The sequence below is a fragment of the Vanessa atalanta genome, chromosome 14 (genome assembly GCF_905147765.1).
Source record: "Vanessa atalanta chromosome 14, ilVanAtal1.2, whole genome shotgun sequence".
Classification (NCBI taxonomy): Eukaryota; Metazoa; Arthropoda; class Insecta; order Lepidoptera; family Nymphalidae; genus Vanessa; species Vanessa atalanta.
The window spans coordinates 4,709,722-4,735,130 of record NC_061884.1 but is presented as its reverse complement, the minus strand read 5'-3'; the positions used below and the strand labels follow the sequence as shown (position 1 = coordinate 4,735,130).

Sequence of the window (25,409 nt, the reverse complement as noted above, 5' to 3'; positions counted from 1 at the left end):
ATATTTTTAAAATTTTGGCGATAAAGTTGGCTTTTTACAACTATAATTTGCATTTATTATACATATAAACCTTTCTACTCGGATCACTCTGTTTATCGGTGCAATCCCTGTGAAAGTTATTTAAGTGGCTTAAAAGACCTACACGTATAATATATACGTGTAGGTCTTATATAGTATAATAAGACGGTTGAAAGCAACTGAATTTTATACATACTATGTATAGCTTGTCCGATTATAACATAATGACTAAGTAATGCTTTTGTACTCATGTTTAGAAGTGTGAAAGCAAGATTTCAACGTTTGTAGCTAAAAAAAAACATTAAATTTAATTCATTTTTGTAAATCATTCGGGTAGATTTTTTAATACAGTTTTTTTTGTGAGGTAAGATAAGCCAATTTTAAAATTTGGCTACACTGCAAATACGATTTATGATTGTCATTTTATTAAGTAAAAATAGTAAGAACGAAAATGATCGGCGTAAATAATATTTATTGTTTGTCGATTGTCTTTTTTGTGTTTTTATTAAAAACAGTATGTACTGAAGACATATGTGTAGCAAAAGGTCCTTGCTCGTGTGTATTTTCTAATGGCACCGGTATTGACTTATCGCTTACTATTAAAGCAACATTTTATTCTACGCAATCATTTAAATTAAAGAACAATGGATCACAGTACGAATTGAGTACCTATTTCTATCATCCGTGCACTGATGTGTTGCTTAAAGTGAATAGTACTGCAACGAATAATTCATGTGACAAGCCATTGTCGGTAAGAATCTTTACATCTAGTTGTATTTTCCTTCTACTCATCCTTATCTTCGTATTGTATTAAAAAGCTTAAAATTGTACTCCTAATTTTAAGATTGTTATCTGGTATCTTAACATTGAAAGTCCTTGGTTGATTGTGATGATAATATTTTATTGAAGTAAAATAATGTCATTTGACCGTTTTATACTTTTGTTATAAAAAAAATCCAAAAATCACATATGGCTGTATAGCATTCTACTTTCGAATCAGTAAAATACACGTGTTGAAAATATCAGTATATTTGTGATTTCCAATAAGGATTCAGTTATGATATCAGGAACATTTCATAAAAACAAATAAACAAGTTAAAAAAATAATAATTGTATAATATGCTTATATAACTAGTGATTGCGTACAGTTTATTGAAAATGAAATAAATGGTATAGAATATATACAGAAATAAAATAAATTAATATCAGTTTAACTTTAAATGACAATCATTTTATTAAAATAATGATAAATACAAATACTGTGTCACAGTAAATTTGAACAATAAAAATAAATATGTATATAATAATCATAAGGTCATTTACATTCATTTCAGATATGTAGACATAAAACGACATTGGATTTAGTTCCTAATAAAACAGATACATTTAAAACAGATGGAGGTAATTATGAATTTCTAGGACGATCAAATGTTTCACAGTTTAGTGCTGATGGGAAATCAATTACTTACTTCAATGGTCCATCGTAAGTATACATTTACATAATATAACAGTAACTATAGTAATGTGTAGCTTGTAATGGTTTCAATGGTTTTCCAAGTCTAATCGAATTGAATTTTTTTATTACAAGAATATGAAATTTATGCTTGTCACATCAACAGTTTAAATTTAAAGTAAGTGAAAATGCAAAATGCAGCTAATTGTTATTATATTATGCACTAAAACCGTCCCCAAAAACCACTTCGACTTCTGGTATAAGTATTATGTAAATATTTTACACAACATTTCTGAATATAAAAAAAAGAAATAGAATATTTCAATAAGTTAATCTCAATTCTTTTTTACATTAACCTTTATAAGTGTAACTTAAAATATGTATTTAACAATATTGTCTACTCTTTTACATTGATAGAAAGAAACACAAGTAGAAAAACTGGTTTTCTGAATTAATATCTGGCCCAAAGTCATCATCAGTTGAATAATTACAGAACTGGTTTTGATACTTGTGGTTGTAGTTAGTTTCACATTTAATGTAAACTGTCAATAATTACACCTTTCGTTTTTTTCATTGTATTATTTTTTTTGGGCCATTTATGATTTAAAAATATATATAGTACATACTTTTTTACTTTAACTTTTTAGATATTGTATTCTTTGTATATTTAGTTCCAATTCTTGTTTATATTGGCCTTTTGAAAACTTCTTTGTATAGTACCCTACTTTTTGTTATTCTAGGTATAAACATTTATCTTTGTATTGAAGGTGCATTTTTACATTACATTAACAGCCTGTAAATTTCCTACTGCTGGGCTAAGACCTCCTCTCTCTTTGTGGAGAAAAATTTTTTTGGAGCATATTCCACTATGCTGCTTTAATGCGGGTTGGTGGAATTCACATGTGGCAGAATTTCGTTGAAATTAGACACATGCAGGTTTCCTCACTTCCTTCACCACTGAGCATGAGATGAATTATAAACACAAATTAGATGAAGTTGCATAAACCAATGTAATTAACCATAACAATATCAATTATGTCAAAGTTCGAAATCGTTGCAATAGAGTGTGTAGAGATGAACAACGACGCCATATCTACAAATCTGTCATCGAAGAAGAAGATTCCTGTAAAGTTTGGAATTTTTTAAAGTCACTAGGAGTTGGTAAGACGCGACAGGACAATTCTTATCAAAACTTGAATCTTAATGATTTAAATATCTATTTTTCCTCTTCTGTTGCTATTGATAGTGCAACTAAAACATGTACAAGGAATCTACTTTTAGCTTTACCAACTCTTGATACTCCTGTTTTCTTTTTTAGTCAGTTTTCCGAAAGTGACGTTAAGAAGAGTATTTTAGCAATAAAGTCCAATTCTATCGGGTCTGACTGCATTAGTCGTAAGATGATCATTCCCATCATTGATATCCTGGTTCCTGTTATCACATCAATTTTTAATGCATCCATTTCTACTAGCGCCTTTCCATCTATTTGGAAAAATGCTGAAATTATTCCTCTCCCGAAAAAAAGTAATCCTTGTTCTATGTCCGAATATCGTCCCATTTCAATTCTTCCACTTTTGTCCAAAGCTCTTGAACGTCTTGTTCATCAACAGCTTAGCAATTTCCTTTTAGAACATAGTCTCCTTAATCCTTTTCAATCTGGTTTCCGTCCTGGTCATAGTACGACTACTGCACTTGTCAAAATTACTGAAGATATACGATGGAATATGGACAATCAAAGGGTTACAGTATTGACGTTACTTGATTTCAGTAACGCTTTTAATACTGTGGACTTTGATATCCTGTGTGATATTCTGCGCACTCTTAACGTATCTCCTACGGTTACTGAATGGTTTCAAAATTACTTACAGGGACGCCGACAGCGAGTCAGACTGAATGATTCATACTCAGACTGGTCAATGGTTTCTGCCGGTGTCCCGCAAGGTGGCGTGTTGTCCCCTCTCCTATTTTCAATGTTTATTAATTCTATCAGTAATATTATCACTTCTCTCTATCACCTCTATGCAGACGATCTTCAGATATACTCTCACTGCACAGTTAATGATTTAACTAAAACTATAAATTGTATTAATAGCGATCTCACATCAATAGCAAACTGGAGCAAATCCTTCGGCTTAAAAGTTAATCCATCTAAAACTAAAGCGATAATAATTGGTAGCTCTAAATTACTAGCTCGAATCGATAGAACGCAGCTACCACCAATAATATTCGATAATATTGAAATTTCTTACAGTGACAGTGTTAAAAATCTGGGTATTTTGTTTGACCAACATCTCTCCTGGGGACCACAAATTTGTGACATAAGTCGTAAGATATTCGCTTCAGCTGGATCACTCCGCAGATTGCGTAATATGCTCCCGATTCCTACTAAAATTGTGCTTGCACATAGCCTTCTTTTACCAATTCTTGATTATGCTGACACATGCTATGTCGACATCACTGAGGAGCAACTAAATAAGCTTGAGCGCGTTCAAAATTTATGTATACGTTACATATTTGGTTTACGCAAATATGATCATATATCCGAATTTCGCAAGAAGCTCAAGTGGCTCCCAATTCGCCTTCGCAGGAATACTCATATTCTCAATCTGCTATACTGTATACTATTCAATCCTGTTTCCCCTCCATACCTAAAAGAACGATTTAAATTCCTTAGTGATTCCCACGAGCGTTCCCTTCGATCTGAAAGCAACTTGCTTCTTGAAATTCCTTCCCACTCCTCTAATTTTTATAGCAAATCCTTTACTGTTCAAGCATCCCGTCTTTGGAACTCCCTACCCCTGACCATTAGACGTGCACAATCACTGCCAGTTTTTAAAAAAGCTGTCAAGAAACATTTCCTAGAAATGTAACTTTGTAATATATAAATATTTCTTTATATGTATTTATCGATTAGTTTATATATTATTTATATATTTATTGATTATATATGTATGTTTGCCTGTGTATATGTATCTATTTATTTTTGTATGTATATTTGTATGCACAAATATACTCGTATGTATGTATATTGAATATTCCATTTAAAAAAATGTACACCTATGCCGTTAATAGACCATTTCCTCTGCCCCAAGGTTGCCTGGAAGAGATCGCTCTTCAGCGATAAGGCCGCCTTTTGTGCCATGCTTTATTTTGTTAAATTTATTTCCTGTGTGTTTTACTTACCTTGGTGTACAATAAAGAATATATTATTATTATTAATATCATCAATTATATATCTTTAATAGATATACTTTATTTTATATTATAGTAACATAAACAAGTTCATTATATATTATACTATGTTGAAAATCATATATTTTTTATATTTAACTACAAATTTACATTTTGTGCAGGTTGACCCTTGTTACGTTAGTATGTGCTCAAACAGATGACCAGCTACAAGTTGTTTCACTTGTGGATCCAGACAATATAGTAAGTTAAGATATTTATAACAGCAAATACTAAAATATATTTAGACTTACTTAGATTAGATTTTTACTTGGTGGTATGGCTTTACAAGTACCACCCACTCATCAGATGCACCCAAACAGCTATACTCAGTATGTTCCAGTGTGAAGGGTGAGTGAGTCAGTGTAACTACAGCCACAGAGGACATATCATCTTTATTCCCCAGCACCAATGTCTATGGGTGGTGTTGACCCTTTACCGTAAGGAGTCTGTTATATTGGCCTTTTGAAAATGCCTACTTATATATTCTTTTTTTATTTTTAAAACTGATTTTTAATTAATTATTTTTGATTAATTTTTAATGTGTTAGTTCAGCTGCACTACTTCACCAAAGACTTTTTTTACAGGTACTATCATTTTATTCAAGACAAGCATGCCTGAAACTTCTTGAAGAGGAGGGACGTTCCTTTGGTTCAACTTTGCTTATAATATTCTTCTCATTTGTGATATTATACCTTGTTCTTGGAATATGCACTAAGAAATTCTTAATGGGTGCAACAGGGATTGAAGTTGTACCTAACTTGACTTTCTGGTCAGATTTACCGAATCTAGTCAAGGTATGATTTTTTTTATTGATTGCATTAAATTGATTATTATTTGAAATCTATCATGTAATTTTTGTATATAGTTTTTCTTTGTATTTTTATATCTATATCTTTATTTCACGTACATGTTGAGCAATATTTACTAGGATGACAGATTGTTTTCTACCTTTGTGTTTTAGGACGGTTGGGCCTTTGCAATCAACGGCTTCAAATTGCCAACTCGCGGAGCCGGCCCCGTGACGTCACCAGACCCAAACAGTTACGACAGCATATAACATCAGAGCGAAGACCCCCTCAATGAAGGTCAGCTAATATTGATTGAGTAATATCGTGAAACAATATATAACATGGACTTAAACATTTAAACATTACGTCTTGCCGCTATTATAGTTTTCTGACGCTGCAACACGTGGGGATCAATATAAATGTGGCGTTATGTAATAACCGTATTAAAAGAAAAGCTTAAATATGTATAGAGAAAGTAGAATAATTTTTATACATTATATAATAACTATTCGTAAATTATTATATTATATTCAGCAATTTAAAAATCAATAACTCAGTAATAAAGAATACTGTAGATTTTTCCGAGTGTACTCGGCATTGCATTCAATGTTGCTTAAACCACGTTAATAAGCTAATTTAATGAACGCAAAAATATAATGTTGCAAAAATCTGTCTTTTATATACAATTTAAATTTAGAATTCTCCTTTAAATATTTCAAGACTTACATCCAGCAACTGAAACGCTGTTCAGAGTCACATTACCTACGTATATGCAAGTCTTTAAACTAAATGATCATTGGTTAGTGGTAGATGATGACGCAATAGGTGACCAATGAACAATCTGTATTAAGTTGGATTCGTAATTTGAAAACAGCTTATCATTTCAGAATCTGGCAGTTAGTGTGAGAACTGATTGGAATGTTTTATTTTAAACGATTGCCATTAAACTAAAACATTAAACTATCTTTAAATATCAATTTTAAAATTTTGGATAGCCGACCTATATTTTTGCAGACCCGTATACACACCTTTAAGAATCTCTAGATAAGTCTCGAAACAAGCATAATAAATTTATTAAATAAATTTGAATTTTATATGCAATATATTTAAAATGTTAGCGGAAAATCCCTAGCTAATAAATAATTAATTAATCTGATATTAAGGAGGCATAGAGAGGATATTATTAACAATTTATTACATGATGATATTACGACAAAGGTCCGCACTTGGCAGTCCTCGCGATGCCAATATGATATTATTTATGACTTTAAATATATTGAACTGAGGGTATGAATTTAAAACTCATTGATATTTATCTTAAAACATAAGACATTTTCGAACTGAAATCGGAACTTTTTCTTTGAATTATATAATAATATACATTGTTCATTTTTATTACAATAGTTAATTAGTTATCGAACTCTAACACATTAACTTAGGAATGAGAAATATGACTTTCCAATAAATTTCTTGTTTACAAAAGACGTAAATAACAACAATGATCCCGCCTAAAAACGTGAACAGTGAACTGTCAGTAGTATTCCAAATTATGTAATTTTTTTTAACCAGCAGTTCGATTTGTTATAATTCTTTTTTTGTTGGGTCAATTTATTGAAACAGGTTATAGGCAGTATACAGTACAACCTTCATTAATAAAATGCAAAAAGAAACCGCAGGGTTCAGCTAATTTAGTTTACAAATATGATAATTTTTTTCTAATCAAACTGTTATTCTGGGTGTATAATGTATATGTGTAGCCGTTTATGCGATAACGGCCTAATTTATTATTGATTAGTTTTACCATTTTCAATATCGTTTAAAATTGGAATCGAAGTCTGTTTAATCTAATTGTAGTATAAATGTGTAAATTTTTATGTATATTATGTAGTGATTGTACTTGATGTTATAAATCATGAGTTCATTAATCATAATACTATAGTTGTAACTGTTATTAGTAGAATTTTATGGATGAATTATGATAATGGCACATTATTTATTCAAATTAGGTATTGTAAAACCCAAAAAAAGCCCTTACTTTAAGTAACAATATCTATATTATCGTGGCATAAAAACATGATTAATTAAGAAGCTGGCAAGGATTTCCGTACTAGGCTTGCTAATGTTTCCAGATCAGATCGATTTAAATGTATTTGATCGATTTTTCATTAAAAGGTCTTTGTTAAAAAAAATAAAGAAGTTTTTATATTATTTGCTTTATATCTATCTCTTGGGTTGAAAGTCAGAATCATCCAGAAACCAAGAAAAATCCACGCGGACATCCAGGATTCCATTTATTTCTACGAGGCGCAATGTATATTGTTTTTAATTGTAAAGTTAACTTGACGGCTTGAATATGTTGACAGATTATATTATCTAATGTTTTTTATGGTATGATTAAGTGATAATGTCTGCCCTATAAGCAAATAATATAAAAAAAATACAAGCTAGCTGCTTAACCATTATGCGATTATGTCACGTTATTATCCATATTATTAATAATAAGAAACACTCTCACATAAACTCCCACTTAATTAATGTATATAATAACATATTTATATTAAAATATATTTAAAAACAGAACTACAATATTTTATAAAATTTTCAAATAAGCTACTATACTAATACGACTTTAATAACTTTATCATAATATGTATATTGGACATTAGTATATTAATTCTGCTATATTTTATATAAACATATAAATATGTATGCTAATTGCATTCATATAATAAGAAGTTTATTAATAGTTACTCTGTGGGTTCTTTTGCTTTATTTTATTATTTGTCATCTTTCTTTATCTGTGGTCAATATCATAAATAGTTACTACAGGTATAATAATTCTTTAAACACATTTTTTTTCCTTTTCCTTTAAAAAAATGAAACAAAAAATAATTATTTATGGTTGATTATGCCTTTTTCAATTTAGTAATGTTAAAGGTTGATATATTAAATCTTATTTACCATGTATTGTAGTGTATTATAATGTGCCAAGAAATTATTTAAAATGTATTACCCAATAATTAAAAGTGCATAATTTTGTTTGCGGTTTTTGCTTTTTCATATATTATACATATCTATCGATTATTATCTTTGTAATGTGTAACATTTTTACAAAATTATTGCCGTCACGACAAAGAAGGTCGTAATTACAACTAATGATGTTCAGTTATTAACATTATAATAATTATGAGATGCCTTAAGATCACTTTTTGCGTGTATTCCTGTTATAATAGCGCGTTCTACACCTTATTTTTGGAACTTGGTTTGTGTTTGTAATCCGAGTTTCGATGGGCAGGTTATAATGTCCCAGTTTGTATCACGAACACCTTTATAAATACGTAAATTAAAAATAATACTCAAATCGAATGGTTTGTTTGTAAAAGATTTTGAAGATACCTGTAGCTGCCTGAAATTTATCGTAGCTCATTGACTGAGTATTGAGATAACGATCTCTTTTTTTGAATCGTAGGTGTAGCGTTTGCTAAAGGCATCTTGCAATATTCGAAGTTGGGTACTTTTTTGTGTGACGGCAGTACATTTTATAATCTCTCGTCTTACATATCTTTGAACAATGTTTTTTTTTTATTCTATATTATACTGTTTGATTGCTCATTTATATTTTGAAGTGTTTTAAGAGTAAAATATATATTTGTGATTTTATACATTGTTTTATATTCACTCGAACTTTATACTTTCGCTTTGCACAAATAATTAAAAACATGGTCTGTGTTGAACCTCTTCAATAAATAATATAAAATAATAACATATTTTTTCTTCTTTCCTTTTTCGTTTCGTAATAATACTGTTTATTCAGATGGCGAGTCATGCTGGCGGTGAGTTGTACTCGCAATAGTATGCTTCATGTCTTTCATAATATAAAGTTTTAGGTATATTTGTTAATTATTTGTATGAAAATGTGTCACGTGACGGTGAAAAGTATTAGCAATTTTTTTTTATATTGTATTACAGATATCCATAGTTCTTGTCAAAAAGGTAATTTTAACTTCAAAAAGAAATCAGAAATGTGTTTGAAATGTTGCTAAAGGCTAAACATAACTTGACTAAACAAAGCTATTGTGTTAAAATTACTCTGGAACATCGTTGTAGGTTAGCAATATTCGAACAATAAATACGTTCAGATTTTGGGTACGATATGGATAGAATTTTGTTAAATATAACGTAGAAATAATAACGATTGTGATATTATTGTCTAATAATATTATATAAATTGTACTAAATAAGAAAATAAATAGTAACTAGTGATCAAATAAAACATATTCGTAGATATACATAATTTATTTGTACTGGATTAATAGACGAATCTAATAATACCTATTTATATACTAGGTGTATGAAGATCGGTCCTTGGTGACTATTGAATTAAAAATCCCATCTGAAAAAATATTTTTTTTTAATACGTTACCTTCGTTTTATTTAAAACAAAATCGAATAATTGCGCAAGTAATTTTGTTTTCCATGAATTTTTAGCACATTTGATTTCCAATATAAACCAAATAAGAAATCAGAAACCAGAAGCAAAAGTGGCCAGTTAAAGGTGAGCTATGATTAGTGGATATAAATCAATGTTTTTTTTTTACTTTGCTTGTCTAGAAGCAAATTGTAAATGGTCACTAAACTCGCCAATAAGCATTGTATTGTAGAAATTATAAAGTTTTCCATAAACGCGTCAATGCGTTGTCAACCATACAAACATGCTCGTATATTCACCCACGAAGGCGTGCCCTTCACGTTAAAAAAATCGGCGTGCATTAGTATGAGGGAGTGATGCTCGTGTTTATAAAATGTCTTATGTATTAGTGTGCGTGATCTGTATACGAGTAAAGACAGCAAAACAATACATAATTGTATTTATAAGTGTATTTTATTAAAATGCCGATAATTCAACGTGTCTTCGTTATTGACTGTCTATACATACATGGTATTAATGTAATGTCTGTCGGTAGAAAACCTGATGTCAGTGTTGTAACTTGGTATTAGCTACAATTGGATGACTGACTTGTGGTAGTAGTACTAGTTATATAGTAGGTAGTAGATGTAGTTCCAAAATAGGTTCGCAAGTAATAATGTAATCAAACATATATAATTACAATTGTGCTTGTCGATTTTATAGAGACTGTCTTGTCTTTTCTTATTCATCTCAAGTTTCTCATATGAATATATAATTTTATTGCGTAGAAATGTGATTATTTTCAGTATGTACCAGTATGTACGAGTACGAATGTTCTTAGCTTACTTTTGGGGCGTGTTCAGTCAAGCAGGTTGCCAGTAGAGCTGCCCTCTCGCAACCTTCTTTATCGTCACCTACCGACGCCTTGTTCACTGGGATTAGATTAATAATGTGTAAATTGTATATTATAAATATTTTTTTAAATTATTAAATAATATAATAACTTACATTACTATGTTGACATTACTATTGTGTTGTTATAAACTGTGATATTTTATTTTATACATATCTAAAAAAGTCTATGTTTATTATAAAATACGACGTCGATTTTGGTCATAGTGACTATTTTCTAGGGAGGACTATTTTCTATTTTAAAGTGCGTTAATAAATTCAATCCAATCAAGCCCATAGAATGAAGATTAATTGGGTTGTAGATGTAACAATTGTTCTGTCTTTTAAATAATAAAAAATTACCTGTCATGCAAGTTTCGTACAGCTTCTTTGCATTGTCCAATCTTGCTTGATCATCGGGGTACTCTTTTTCAGACATCTTGTATGCATTTTTATCGTTAAACATACCTTTGTCATCAATCTGAAATTAATATACAAGTATGTTTGTATCATATTTTTTGTTTAAATGTTTCTGCACAAAGTATAGATCGCAACGCGAATAATTCTACACCAAGTGATTTCAGTGAAACTTTACGCTTAAATCCGTAACTTTTCATTATGAAACCAAAGCGATCGATAGTTTCGCTATTTCAGCATAAACATAAGCTCTTGGTTTTTTTTTTAAATTGACTGTTACGCGTATTGCATATTATGATAAAAATGTTTCTATGTTTGAATTTTACTAAATAATCATTGAATATAATGAATTATTAAATAATTATTGTCATATTACCACAACCTATCATCAGAACATGTGAATCTTAACCAAAGCTTAATTTGTGTTAATAATTCGTCTCCTTGGCTCTGGAGGAAATATATTGAGGAAACCAGTATTTGTTGGATGAAGTTCCGATCCGCTTCCACCAATCGGTATTGGAGCAGCGTGGTTTATCAATAAGCTCGATAAACCGAGATACTTTACCTCAAGAGGTGAGGTCTTTTCTTTGAGGTGGACAAGGAGGAGGAGGAGGAGTGACATTTTCAGGTTGTAACCTAACTATAGACAACTGGGCAGTTGTCTATAGTTAGGGTATATACTTCGTTCAAACTCTAAAAATACCTAATAATACAATTGTTTACCCAATCAACTTTTTTGAAAAGACAAGCTACAAGGCACTTGGCGTTCTGGTGGTTGGGAATTTTATGATTTTTCATCATTTCTATTTCATCTCCGGAGACTGGATGCTCCTTGCTACACTCCAACGCTTGCATGATGAACCATTTCTTTATATCTTCGTCAGATCGGGCCTGAAATATTTTGCAAGCGTTTATATTGAACGCTCATTGTATTCGTAGGAAAGTTTTAATACAAGACAATGCGATTTAAACCGTCAATTTTACTATTTTTTACTAATTGTTATATCGAAATGGTCGTTTTACATTAATTTTGTACTGAACTTTAACCAGAATAATATTTTCTCATTATTCCCTGGAAATGACATTATATTGAACATTATATAAAGTTTCTGTACTTACAAATGCGATTCCGACAAAACAACACATAAATAAAATCGTTAATGTTGTCATTTTGTTTACAGTTGAACATTTACTAACTAGGTATTCTATCAGAAAATCTTTTTATATGTTTCATTTTCAATCGAAGCTCGTTATACACAATAGTTATGCTGATAATGTCATTTTAATATTTTGGTGATTAAGAACACTGTTTTCAGCGAGGGAGTTTATGTTATTTGTTTGTGCGTTTGTAAAAAACTAATTTCCGTCGCTGCGGGGATGGGGGAGGGGCTGTGTTACGTTTGTTGTTCGTTGGTCATATTCTTCGTATCTGTTGGGTATGTCTTTGCAAATTTTACATAGATCTGAACGCGTTAAAAACAGTATCATTTTTCACTTTCGCATTTATAATAGTATTCCTATTTTATTAATTATTTATAACTAAAACTAAAACTATAGCTAAATTAAAAAAAATACGTCTCGAAATTTAGGGCGGTCAGATCGTTGTCAATGCGAATTGGGGGATTTATTAAAAACGATTACATTAACGAGATGTCACTATACAATTATACTTTGTTTTCTAATTAGTCATTGTTTTTGCAGACAATTAAATCATTGTTGCTCATGATTATTATATATAAATCATCATTTTATCAATGTTAGGTAATTGTTTCGTTGTTATTATTAAACGGATCTCTACAATCATAATAGTAATAATGTTTTTATAATAGGAGTATACGCGTTTGGACACTGAACTTAGCGATTTGTATTTTATTATTTTTTGAATTTAGATTTACATTAGAAGTAGTGTTTGGGTTCTTAATGGTGGATAAGCTGTTAAAATAAGTTTTGGTTTCCTATTTTTCTAGATAAAATCAACAAAAACCTGACAAAAAAGTTATTGTTGTAGCCTAAGTTACTTCTTATTACATCAGCTATGGATTAGAATATTGTTGTTTAATTTGGTTACCGTGACGAAAATTGCACATTAATAGAGTCGAGAATATACAAAAAAAGTTTCCTCGTCAACTATAAAATTGTCAATGAAATTTTTATTTAACTGACTGACTGACTGACTTAATAATATTGACTGTCCGGAACTTTTATCAAAATTCTATTTAAACGTCCCTCACATAAATTCCCGTAATATGAGCCATTTCTTTTATACCAGATTATATAAAACGCAACTAGGTAGGTATTCCATAATATCCAGATTATCATTGTTATACATCACCATCAGTATTAAAGTAAAAGATTTAGACATATGTCACGATAGTCGCCCTCAATTCAATCGAAAAATAAAGAATTTTATTTGTGCTCAATTCTAATCATATGGTTTATCTTATTGGTTTTATTAATTATTCTATAATCTTTTAAAAATGTATTATATTTCTTATTTTTAATTAGTAAGCTTATGTTTAATTTAAATTTTCAATAATTACATTGTGTAATATGATAATGCATGGTGAGACTACCTGTAAGTAGTAGAACTTTTGCCTTGATAATTTTGAAATGTATTTTTTTATTTTTTATTTTGGATGTAATTGTTTCTACTGTTGGTTGTCCTAATGAAAATAAAATATGTACCGTGTAACCATATAAGTATATGCATTTAGTAAAAAGCGTCTTTTTTAATATTATAAACAGACACTCCAATTTTATTACATGTATAGATTTCTTCATTCATTCATTTTCTCGAGAGGAATGCGACTGACAGTTAAATGGCTGTTAGAATGCATACTTTTTTTCAAACAATACAATTGCATATAATTACCGTCACGTTACGAGGAAGACGTCCAAATAGTTATGCATTAAAAACACTGGCGGAAAAAATCTCTACTAATTGATTGTTATCTCATATTTCTAGAACCAGGTATTTCCGTGAATTTTGAAAAAATCTATTGTATTTTTTTTATTTAAAACTTAAGTCTTTATAACTCAGTCGGGCAAATGTAGGTATGACTTCAAACGCAATAAAGGATAACACAAAATAATTTATTATTTTTTATTTGAATACATAAGTACGTAATAAAAAATACAAGTTGATTCTTACGAAAACACTTATCGTTTTAATGTTAGTTGAAAATAAAAAAGTATATTTTGTAACTATTATGCGAATCGTAATAAAAATAATTTTGGTTAATTAAATTTACAGGAGTTTCCAACCGTCTTTAAATACGTAGAAAGTTATTTACGATGAGATTTTATATTACGGTAGGATCGATAAATATTTTCATAGATAGATAATTATAAAACTAACTACGGATTTGAATTATTCATTAGGGAAAGTAAAAAATTGATGGATTGTGGTTGTAAATACATTTTGTCACGTAGAACGAGGCCTCGCAAACGTCTTTGTAAGAGTCCGCTGTAAAAAAAAAACCGTTTAAGGTAGATTATAAGCCATAATTTGATAAATCTATATACCTATATTAAAGAAAGTGGTGTTAGTTACACTACTTATAACTCAAGAACGGATGAACCCATTTGGCTCAAAATTGGTGGAGAGATAGCTTAGAACTAGGAGACGGACATAGGATACTTTTAATTCCGTTTCGGAACGGAAACGTGACTATGATCACCAGGAATTAGATTTTGTAGTTCAAACGAATATATCCCTGTTAAATCCCTGAGCAAATGGAAGTTTATGATACATTCATGAAGGCAATTGATTTATTTTTAACACATCACAAAAAGAATGAATGGCTGAATGAGCGATCAATTTGGCGGCTAAGAGTAAAAATTTAGATGATTTAAACTACATAAACTACATGTTGGGCTTTGTGCTAGCCCGTCTGGGTTGGTACCACCTACTCATTAGATATTCTACCGTCAAACACAAGTACTCAGTATTGTTGTGTTCCGGTTTGATTTGATTGTCCAAAGGTTGGTGGCGCATTGGTGATGTAAGGAATGGTCAACATTTCTTACAACGCCTTAGTCTATGGGTGGTGGTGACCACTTACCATCAGGTGGCGCATTTGCTACCGATACCATAAAAAAAAACATCGTTTCCGATCCATCTTGCATTCGCTAAGACCATTAACAAATCACAAGGCCAATCTTTGAAAGTTTGTGATCCGAATCTAGATAGTCCATGTTTTTCCCATGGTCAATTATATGTGGCATGTTCACGGGTCGGAAGACCATCTGCGTGATTTTTTCTTGCGACTGATAATAAAACAAAAATGTCGTTACAAAGTGCAATGTCGAACCAAAGACTTGAGCAAATTATTTAGTAACCTGTTTAATATTTACAATTTTAAATTGTAATAAGTCCAAAAGGCATCGTCGTATTTCCTTTCTAACTGGGAAAAATCGATTTTTATGTATAAGAACCTTAATCGTTGTCGTTACAAAACATTAGAAAGTCAAATTGGATGAGAAAATTATCTCTAGTAGCATCAGTTTTAGTCTGTGTATGAACTCTGAATTGAGAAATGCCTTGAAAAGTACGTAATAAGCCTTTGGTCCTGATCTTAAATAAAATTTCTCGGGATGCGTTGTATTGCCGCTTCATTAGACTAAGAACAACGGTTGAGTGAGGGAATTAACAGTGTTTTTTCTCATGTGCTAATCTTCGAGATCTTCGTGGCGGAAATTCCGTTGGAATATTTTAAACGACTACGTACTTATTTTCCTGCAAGCTGTAATTGCTTCTTTAGCTGGCTCCTTTATTTCCTCCGGCAAGAGCAAGTCTGCTTGCTTCATCGCAGCTTCATAATTTAATTTACCATTTTTTATCTGAGGGACAAACAAAAAACATATGAAAAACGGATAATTAATTTTGTTTGGGTATATACAAACAAAGTTGTATTAAAATTGAATAGATACGAACTGAAATTTTTAACCTATTCCAGTATGAGAAACGTCTGTTTCTAATATTGATCTGATGTATGAAACCCACTTTCTGGATGAAATTCAATTTTATTTCTTCGTATTAATTTAAATTCATGTAAAAGCATAAGCGTTCCCTTACTATTTAGGAGTCAAAGTTTAAACGGGCTTAAATACTAGACAGGTTTTTGACATATTTTGTTATTATTTACAACTTTTAATATGATATAGAAAAACCAAAGACTCGATCAATTTAATTCTTAAAGTGTTGTGTCTATCATCTATTCATTCATTGTGCAATTATCTTTTGATTTTACGTGAAGAGCTTCGCGACAATACATCGTCCGATTTTTCTTTTAACTTTAAGGATTTTTTTTAATACACCACACTTATTTAAGTCACGACTTTCAAACCTACGTTTATATAAAACCACGCATTATTTTCACTGTGCGGGCAACGCTCATAATGTCATTTTATGATTATTATAATATTATTAAATATAGTATGTATAATACCGCATTAGCCATTTTCATGATGCATGCTACGTAGCACATTACTTCTTTTTCTTCTATAAATACGCCTTTGATCATTGGATCAATTTTCTCTGAAAAAAAAAGGAAACTAATTCATAGTGGACCAGCATTGTGACGATGAATAGCCTTTACTGTATCTGTCTTTTAACTTGATTGAGCTTAAAATTAAATACAATAACATAATAATTTGTTGTCTTCATTGATGGCGAACCGGCTGATCTCAGAGGATCGGAATTGCGATACAACGGGGAAATGCTGCTAGCGTTATTGCTACCATTCCAGTCATGATTTATACAGAAGCTGTTTTTGTTTTCTATTTGTATAGAATTAGGACCTAATGTATACAGTTCTTATGTTTAAGAGTTTATTTTCCTGGTAATATGAAGATGTAGAGAGATTACAATTTTTATTGCCTTTAATGCTATATGATTTTAGCTAACATTACATACCATCAGCAACATTGTTTTTTGGTTGACACGTTTTTCTCATCATCTTTCCTGTTGATCTTATCTGTTTCATTGTCATCTATAATTAATTTAATTAGGCTATATAAAAATTATGACGTACAAAAGTAATACAGTTTATTTTTTTGAATTAAACACAAACGCAGTATGGTTTTATTTAAACTATTATAAATTGCAATGGAAATTCAGTAGTTACGAATAATTCTAAATGAATGAATAACGATGTTTGGAGCAGTATAAAAAATTCAAATATGGAATGCACTTACCGCGTTACATATATTCAGAACAACTAGAATTTTAACGACCACAATGATAACTGACATGGCCTATGTTTTTCTGTAGACCTTGATCTTGTCTATTCGCTTATAAGACGATGGATAATTGATTAATGATAGTGTCATATTTAACACGTTGTAATGGTGTTAGTGCTGACACCATGCGTACAACTTAAGATTGGATATTTTTCAATCATAATTTAATTAGGTATAGTGAATTCCCTGATGTTGCGTACGTAAGACATTTTTAAATATAGAATGTTAAACACATATGGCGATGTCATCATTACGCCACATTTCTTTACATTTGGTCGTATTTGTAATTAGCTATGGTTTTTAAATGTAACCTCTTTTGTGATCCACTTAAAATAAAAATGATTAAAATTGAAATTGAAAAGACATTGGTCACCCTACCGACGACATAATTAATTTAATATGTAGGTTTCGTTTCGAGAATTATTGCACGGTAATCGTTTATTTCCGACGTAGCTTCAACCATTCATGACAATTTTATATCGATTTAAAAGTCAGTGCTCGGAATATCAGCAGCTTACTACGGATTTTATATAAAGTTATACCAATCATGGTACTTAAACTAAACAATGATTGTTATTACATTTTTTATTAGCAGCCTTTAAATTTCCCCCTGCTGGGCTCAGGCCTCCTCTCCCTTTGAGGAGATGGTTTGGAGCATATTCCACCACGATGCTCCAATGCGGGTGGTGGAATACACATGTGGCAGAATTTCGTTGAAATTAGATACATGCAGGTTTCCTCACGATGTTTTCCTTCACCGTCGAGCAAGAGATGAATTATAAACACAAATTAAGTACATGAAAATTCAGTGGTGCCTGCCTCGGTTCGAACCCGAAATCATCGGTTAAGATGCACGCGTTCTAACCACGGGCCATCTCGGCTCATGTATGATACCTGAAGATCCTTAAAAAAATGATCTTATTAACTTGGTTGCTAAAAATTGCACAATTTTTTATGAAGTTATCGAAAAGTAAAATTATAATGTGTTTTATATACCTTAATAAAATAATTGATTCCCAATATAAACTTCCACCTCTCTTTTCACACCTTTAAGGTGGATTCCATCTTTTGGTTTCCATCCACACCATATTTCAAGCATCGGTTCAGAGGCTTAAGCGCAAAAAGGGGTAACAGAGGCCGATTTACATTTCTAATATTAGTAGGATTTCACAGGAAGACAAATTAACTTAAACATTGAATTAACGCTAAGTTTACCCTTAAAGCCTTAACTTCAAAATTCAAAATGCCTGTTAATATTTTTTTAACAAATGCTTTCTTTTCAAAAATATATATTTTAAATTTTGATACATGTTTATATTACTTTTAATATTATGTGAACTATTGAATAAAGGAAATTGAGTTTGAGTTTATTTTTTTTTAAATAGTATAGACACTATGTAACAAGATGTGTTATGAGATAGATTTTTTGATTGTAGTGTAGTAGGTATATGAGATGACAGTAATAAAAGGGCGTATTAGTAATCAATCAATCAAATGTCACTTTGTGACTTCTATAAAAGAAAATTTAAAGTGTTCCTACAAGTATTCCTTCTACTACGTTACGCATGTAATATGAAGTCCAGTTTTGTTTATTTGATATTTGTTATAAGTTTATATCAATGCAGTGTCACTTTCGCAGTAAGTATTTTTTTAGAATAGTACAGCAGCCAATTTACTCGTGAGTCTCGTTGATGTGATAGAAAACATTTTATTTTTAAGTCTATAATGAAAATAAAAAATATTTTTACTAATATAATTAATATATTTTATTTTCGAAGTTGTATAAAGGCAGACAATGTTTGTTTACGCTTATATGATGGGATTAGCTACAAAATTTCTTACCGGCTCTTCTCCGTAGAATCTGCATTCCATTCTGGCAGTAGCTTTATTACTTCAATTATATATTAATAATTGAAAACTGTAATATTACAATTCCAAAAAAAATCATAATTTCTAAAATTTAATAAAGAATATTTTGATTTTGGCAAAGTTCTCAGATTTTCTGGAACCTGGTATCTTATTATTTTAATTGGCAAACACATTTTATATTCATAAAGGATATACCTACATACACCAGTGATCCTTAACCTCTAACTGTAATTGCGGTATACTTTTGCTATTAAAATAAATCGTTATAAATGATTTCTTTGTAATAAATGAAGGTTAAACGAGGTATACAAATTAACACTTTAACCTTAGGTATAAATAGAGTGCATGAATCATCATGGCTGTTTTATACTGGGTGGGTAGGGCTTTTTGCAATATCGTCTGGGGAATTGTCACCCGATCAGATAGGAGTATTCTGGTTTAAAGGTCGAGTAAGCCAGTGAAATTACAGACTCAAGGGGCATGCCAACTTAGTTCTGCAAGTTGGCGGAGTATTGGTAATCACTTACCAACAGGTGACCAATCTGCCCACCGGCCAACCGATATTAAACCGGATAACCGATAAAAAATACTATGTAGAGTGTGCTGCTGTGGAATACAATATTTTCTCTATAAGACAGCAGTAGGAGTAGCACTTTAGGAGTGATTGATGATTATCTTAAAAACCTACTTACATGGTTACTTACAAGCACATTTAGGCAGGTGTGAGCCGATCATCGTAGATTCTACTATTAAAAGTTATTATATCGGCTCTTCTTTTACTGAATATGAAAAACCGGGATATTGTCCTAATAAGGGTCGGCCCTTTATCGATTATACATTTAAAACTGCCAACTAAAGAAACCACAGGTTTAAACAAAAATTCTATGTTAATCGCGTTCGGTGACTATATCTCGGTTTATAACATTTGTAGTAAAGGCAAGGCTAGACTAGAAAAGTCTAGAAAACTAATAATAGAATCTGATGAGTTGGTCGAACCTACTCAAATGTGTTTGCCTAAATACCTACCACAAAGTATGTAAGTTTTTAAGATAATCATTTAACTACAAATATACTCCTAAAGTGCTCCTACTGCTGCGGTGGACTACAGTATTGTCTCATAAGTCTACATAGTAAGTTTTTAAATAATGTAAGTACTAAGTTTAATGTGCTTTATTTATCTTTATAATTACATATGTATGTATATCTCGTGTTCGGTGTTAAAGTAAATCTGTATGGGTTGAATAATATTTGTGTCACATTGGAGTAGCGTGTGATACGCTCCAAAACCTCAATTTTAAGAGGAAAGGATGTTCCATTAGTGGCACATGTACGAATTCTTACTTAACTTTGTATGTATAATACCATCTCTCTCTTGCATGACTTCTCCCACTTGTCTACGGACATTCGGCATTTTCACGTTGAATTAAAAAGATGACAAGGCAACAACTTAAGAATTCTGGGAAACTTATGAAAAAATCTTGTATTCCGAAGAACGATGTTACTGAAGGTATACTATGTATCAGATTTATTAAATACCATGTTTTCGTTAAATTCACTAATTGTTCCACAATCGTCCATCCCGTAGTTGCTTAAATTATTATTTTTCTCATTATTTACCTCATGTAACAGTAAGAATATTTTTAATGTATATCATACAGCAGAAAGCTGAAGGGTAACTGTAGCTAATATAAATGTAAGCGATAAAAGAGATAGTTCAGTTAGTAACATTTACGTAACTTAATAATATAATTGAAGCCATATTTACATTCACGACTTGTAAATAATATAGCACTTATTAATTTTTTTTTATGAATAATAATCATCAAAGGAAAATTAATATTTGTTATTTTTACAGAGCAAGTCGGAAAAATAGAGCAAGGAAAGTTCTTAGAAGAGAGAAATGTAATGTGTTACATCGCCTGCATATATTCGATGACTCAAGTTGTAAGTCATTCTGTTTACCATTATTTGCATACCAGTGTCTGCTATTGTGACAGATACTTAAAAAAAGAAAAAAATAGCCGTGCAAATTAGAAGACTTGTTTATTTCATAAACTATAAATATATGATACCAAAACGTTCTATTTAGCCGAAATTGTACCTACAACTCATTCATATTAAGTCCAAGTTGCTCTGTGGAAGTTTATTCCATGAATAAGAATGAATTTGAATGAATGCAGCATCGAAATCTAAATCACGAGTATTTAATTTACAGACTAAAAAATAATAAATGCATCATATAAATAACTAATAACACTTTTTATCGGACTTTAAATTATCTGTATTTTAGATTTGGAATGTTTTTATACGATTTTAAAATTTAATAAAATCACAGTTTAAAAATTAAATCTTAAATATCTTTGAGGTAAATTGTGTTTTGTAGATAAAAAACAATAAACTAAGCTATGAGGCTGTAATAAAACAAGTGGATTTGATGTTTCCGCCTGATATGAAAGATGCAGTGAAGGCTGCCGCAGAAAAGTGCAAGGACGTTGGTATGATATCTATTGTTACAAAAATTATCTCAAAGACATTTTTGAAATCACAAAGTGAAGAGTAAGTGTTTATAAAAAAAGGTTTTTTTTTTAGGCAAGAAATATAAAGATGTATGTGAAGCCTCGTATTGGACAGCCAAGTGTATGTATGATCACGATCCGAAAAATTTTGTGTTTCCATGAATTTTAGTTCAATAAATTGTATTGTTTAATAATTCTTTTATTTATTACATTCCAGTGTTCAACTTAAAGGTATGCTAGTATGCTATAATGCTTTTAAATATGGTATGTTATATATCATACTACATATACCGAAATAGTTAATAAATTAAATATAATAAATTTAAAGGAACTATATAAATTTTATAGTATGAGAAGCAACAGTCAATATCTTAAAGTAGGAAAGGTGTATGACAATCCAAATTCTTAAAAGGAGAGGAAGCCTTTCTCTTTAATTTGGATTAAGAATGGAGCTATTTATTCATTTATAAATAAATAAATCATAATCTTCGTTAAATATAATCCTGTTATACCACGTAAGACTTGAAGTTATTTTAGTATGAAACGTAATTAAGGAAGTCAATTTAAATTCACAAGGGATGTAAGACAATCAAGCGTATAAAAATAAGATGCATGTCGCTAGATGTACACAAGAATGGAGTAAAAAAAATGTTGTGTCAAAAGCAACGGCTTAAAGAAAACTGTAATGTTCATGGGCTTATTTTCAACAATAATTAAATAGCCGTATGAACACGTAAGAAAATCTTTGATTTTGTTCATATTAAATATTATCAACCATTAAAAGATTTGTCGTTTGATTTCTGTTCATGAGTTAAATGATATAACAATAGGTTGTGTTTTTAAATACAAATTATATGTTCAATGCACGGAAACGTTTAGATAATGTACAATTAACTTTATTAAACATAGGTTCCCAAAGTTTGGTAAATGATTTTCCAAAAGTACCTGTACGCCTTATTTGTGATGTGTTATGACAGTTCTATAACAGCTGCTGACGATTTCATTTGATTCTTCTGAAGGAGATTCTGATTCACATAAGTTGCCCTTATAATACGAAAATGAATTTCAAAATTGTTATTTTGTTTTATTTTTCGATAACAGTTTCTAACTTTGCTGTCGGGGTAAGTGTTTTTATTATTTGGACTATTATATAATATTAAAAAATAATTAAAATATAAATTAAAAATAATTTTTCAAATAGATGTCGAGAGCTCAAGTAAAGAAGACAATGACGATTATGAAAAATCAATGTATGCCTAAAAATGGCGTCACGAATGGTATGAGAACTTTAAATATATATCAACTCATGTAAATAAGTTATTAAGTCTGATTTAAATATATGTATAGGTATATAAATACTTCGTGGTTTGTTAAATAAATAATATTATATGTATAGTTTGTTGATATTTGTATATGTTATTAACGATCATAAAATTTTACAATTGATTTTTATATCGAACAAAGTTGTTGATCTGATAACAAACCGATATAACTCGATAGTGATATATATTTACTGTAATTATTAATTGAGGTTCATTTTCATATATAATATTCAAATTCATATGTGTTCGTTTTTTTTTTAATTACAGAGAAAGTTGGTAAAATCGAGCAAGGAGTTTTTCTAGAAGACCACGACGTAATGTGTTACATTGCATGTGTATATAAATTTGCTCAAGTTGTGAGTATAAAATATACTTTAAATATAAGTTTTTTGTCTTTGTCACTATAATTCGTTTGCTGTTAACCTTTTTGCTTGGTATTAACTATGAGCATAGAGATTATTTGACTTTTACGTCCGTCCAACTTGAATTATATTGTTTATTGCTGATGGGTGATATATATGGATAAGGTGATTACGTGTTCGATTTATGAATATGATTTTCAAAAATTACCTTAGTTCCACCATCACGATGTTACTACCCTACGAGTTCATAAGGAGCTTCTCTGTTGGAAACCGTACGGCGCAAAATGTTTTTTTTTTAATAAATTGTTTTTTAACTATGTCATAAGTATGAATATTTTCAGGTGAAAAATGATAGATTAGATAAGGACTTGATTTGGAAGCAAATTGATATCCTTTATCCTGTGGAAATAAGAGAACCCGTTAAGAAATCCGTGGCAAAATGTATTTTACTTCGTAAGTATATTTAAATTTAAAGAAGTAACACAATTCTGACACCATAACAGTATTTAGAAAAGTGTAAAGCCGTTAATATTTTATAAGTGTTCATACTCAACTCAACTCAACTCAAATTCCTTTATTCAATATAGAAATATTACACTTTCTTATTGATTGTCAAGTTAAACACTACCACCGGTTCGGAAAAAGAAAACACCCTGACCTGAGAAGAACCGACGAAAGAAACTCAGCGGGACTTTTTTTTTTTACGTCAAATTAATTATATACATAATTGTATATGAGTAGAAACAGCATATCATATCATATTTTTTATTATAGTACAAATTTATATACTCTCTAAGAGCGAACATGCGTTTAATTATTATCCGCGTGCATTAGTATGAGCGAGCGACTCTCTTGCTTACAACATGTCTTATGTCAAATTGTGAGACGACTAAAAGTAAAGACAGCAAAAAAATACAAAATAGATTTTATATTTGTTTTTTTTTTAATTATTATTATATCAAAAAGTTTTCGTGGACTGCCGCGGCTTCGTAGGTGGCTAGATCTTTACATTTAATAAATAATCAGTTGTTTAGCTGTTCATAAATTTCATTTTCCATAAATTATAATTCGTATAATAGATATATCAAAACGTAATTCTGAATATAATAAAGGATAATCAACGAAATATTTTCAGAAACTAATTATGATGACGGGTGTGAAGGAATATTCCGTGCAGCGAAATGCCTCTACGACGACAATCCCGACAATTTTATATTTCCTTGAAATTATTTAACTAACTGAAACATTTTTGAAGATAACTAAAATATATATTGTGGGGTAAAGAAACTTTGTCAATATAATTTAATATTACGATGTAGTATTGTTTTTATTTTATTTTCTTATAACAAATAATAAAACTCATTATTTATATTAAACATGTTATTTTTTACCTTAAAAATTAATATTTTTTATTAATTAGAATTAATAAACCAGGCTTTCGATTTCACGCACAGTGAGAAAGGGTTTAAATTTAAAATTGATAATCATTTATAGTTCTTATTAGTTGAATATATTTTTCTTAACCTATCCAGACGGGTTTCATTAACATATTCCTCACCAAGTTAAACGGCCACACCGTTATAGTATATAATAACTTTTAGTAAATAAATATTTAATCACAACAATTTCGATAATTCAGAAGCGTGTAACTTAAGTAAGTTTTAATGACTCCCGGTTTTCTCTGCCATTTCTTGATTTGATTTAGAACTTGCACTTTTATTATATGAAAAACGGGGTCTTCCCACCATTGACTGTCAAGCGTCAAGGCCACGAGTGACAAGAACTTAAAAAAAAATACACATTCATAATCAATGGGCTTATGGAATCTGGACCGAATGTATAAGGTATTCATAAGGTAAACAGACAAAGTACTAACCTAAGAAAACAAATA

At 30.3% G+C, this 25,409-nt stretch overlaps 5 protein-coding genes across 6 annotated transcripts; 3 read left to right on the top strand and 2 right to left on the bottom strand.

Annotated features, from left to right (window-relative positions):
- The first annotated feature begins 258 nt into the window (after nt 1-258).
- LOC125068587 lies at nt 259-9,250 on the top strand. Its single transcript, XM_047677769.1, has 5 exons — nt 259-769; nt 1,353-1,501; nt 4,825-4,903; nt 5,287-5,496; nt 5,664-9,250. Exons 1-5 carry the CDS (start codon nt 470-472, stop codon nt 5,757-5,759), a joined length of 834 nt encoding a protein of 277 aa, XP_047533725.1. The 5' UTR covers nt 259-469; the 3' UTR covers nt 5,760-9,250.
- Nucleotides 9,251-9,769: 519 nt separating this feature from the next.
- On the bottom strand, nt 9,770-14,165 carry LOC125068592 (general odorant-binding protein 19d-like). 2 transcript variants are annotated; one of them, XM_047677785.1, is made up of 5 exons: nt 14,079-14,165; nt 11,930-12,097; nt 11,153-11,270; nt 10,745-10,830; nt 9,770-9,883 (listed from the first exon to the last, which is right to left on the bottom strand). In XM_047677785.1, exons 2-5 carry the CDS (start codon nt 12,059-12,061, stop codon nt 9,863-9,865), a joined length of 357 nt encoding a protein of 118 aa, XP_047533741.1. In that variant the 5' UTR covers nt 12,062-12,097; nt 14,079-14,165; the 3' UTR covers nt 9,770-9,862. The 2 variants fall into 2 exon arrangements, with proteins under 2 accessions (XP_047533741.1, XP_047533740.1); XM_047677784.1 differs by lacking the exon at nt 14,079-14,165 and adding an exon at nt 12,326-12,435.
- A 257-nt stretch (nt 14,166-14,422) lies between these two features.
- On the bottom strand, nt 14,423-17,494 carry LOC125068593 (general odorant-binding protein 72-like). Its single transcript, XM_047677786.1, has 5 exons — nt 17,405-17,494; nt 17,124-17,199; nt 16,657-16,745; nt 15,937-16,048; nt 14,423-14,672 (listed from the first exon to the last, which is right to left on the bottom strand). Exons 1-5 carry the CDS (start codon nt 17,459-17,461, stop codon nt 14,584-14,586), a joined length of 423 nt encoding a protein of 140 aa, XP_047533742.1. The 5' UTR covers nt 17,462-17,494; the 3' UTR covers nt 14,423-14,583.
- A 1,533-nt stretch (nt 17,495-19,027) lies between these two features.
- On the top strand, nt 19,028-21,996 carry LOC125068594 (general odorant-binding protein lush-like). Its single transcript, XM_047677787.1, has 5 exons — nt 19,028-19,087; nt 20,750-20,825; nt 21,174-21,262; nt 21,702-21,813; nt 21,908-21,996. Exons 2-5 carry the CDS (start codon nt 20,750-20,752, stop codon nt 21,994-21,996), a joined length of 366 nt encoding a protein of 121 aa, XP_047533743.1. The 5' UTR covers nt 19,028-19,087.
- Nucleotides 21,997-23,035: 1,039 nt separating this feature from the next.
- On the top strand, nt 23,036-24,742 carry LOC125068825 (general odorant-binding protein 19a-like). The gene is made up of 4 exons (XM_047678145.1): nt 23,036-23,111; nt 23,424-23,512; nt 23,860-23,971; nt 24,654-24,742. Exons 1-4 carry the CDS (start codon nt 23,036-23,038, stop codon nt 24,740-24,742), a joined length of 366 nt encoding a protein of 121 aa, XP_047534101.1.
- Nucleotides 24,743-25,409: the final 667 nt, after the last annotated feature.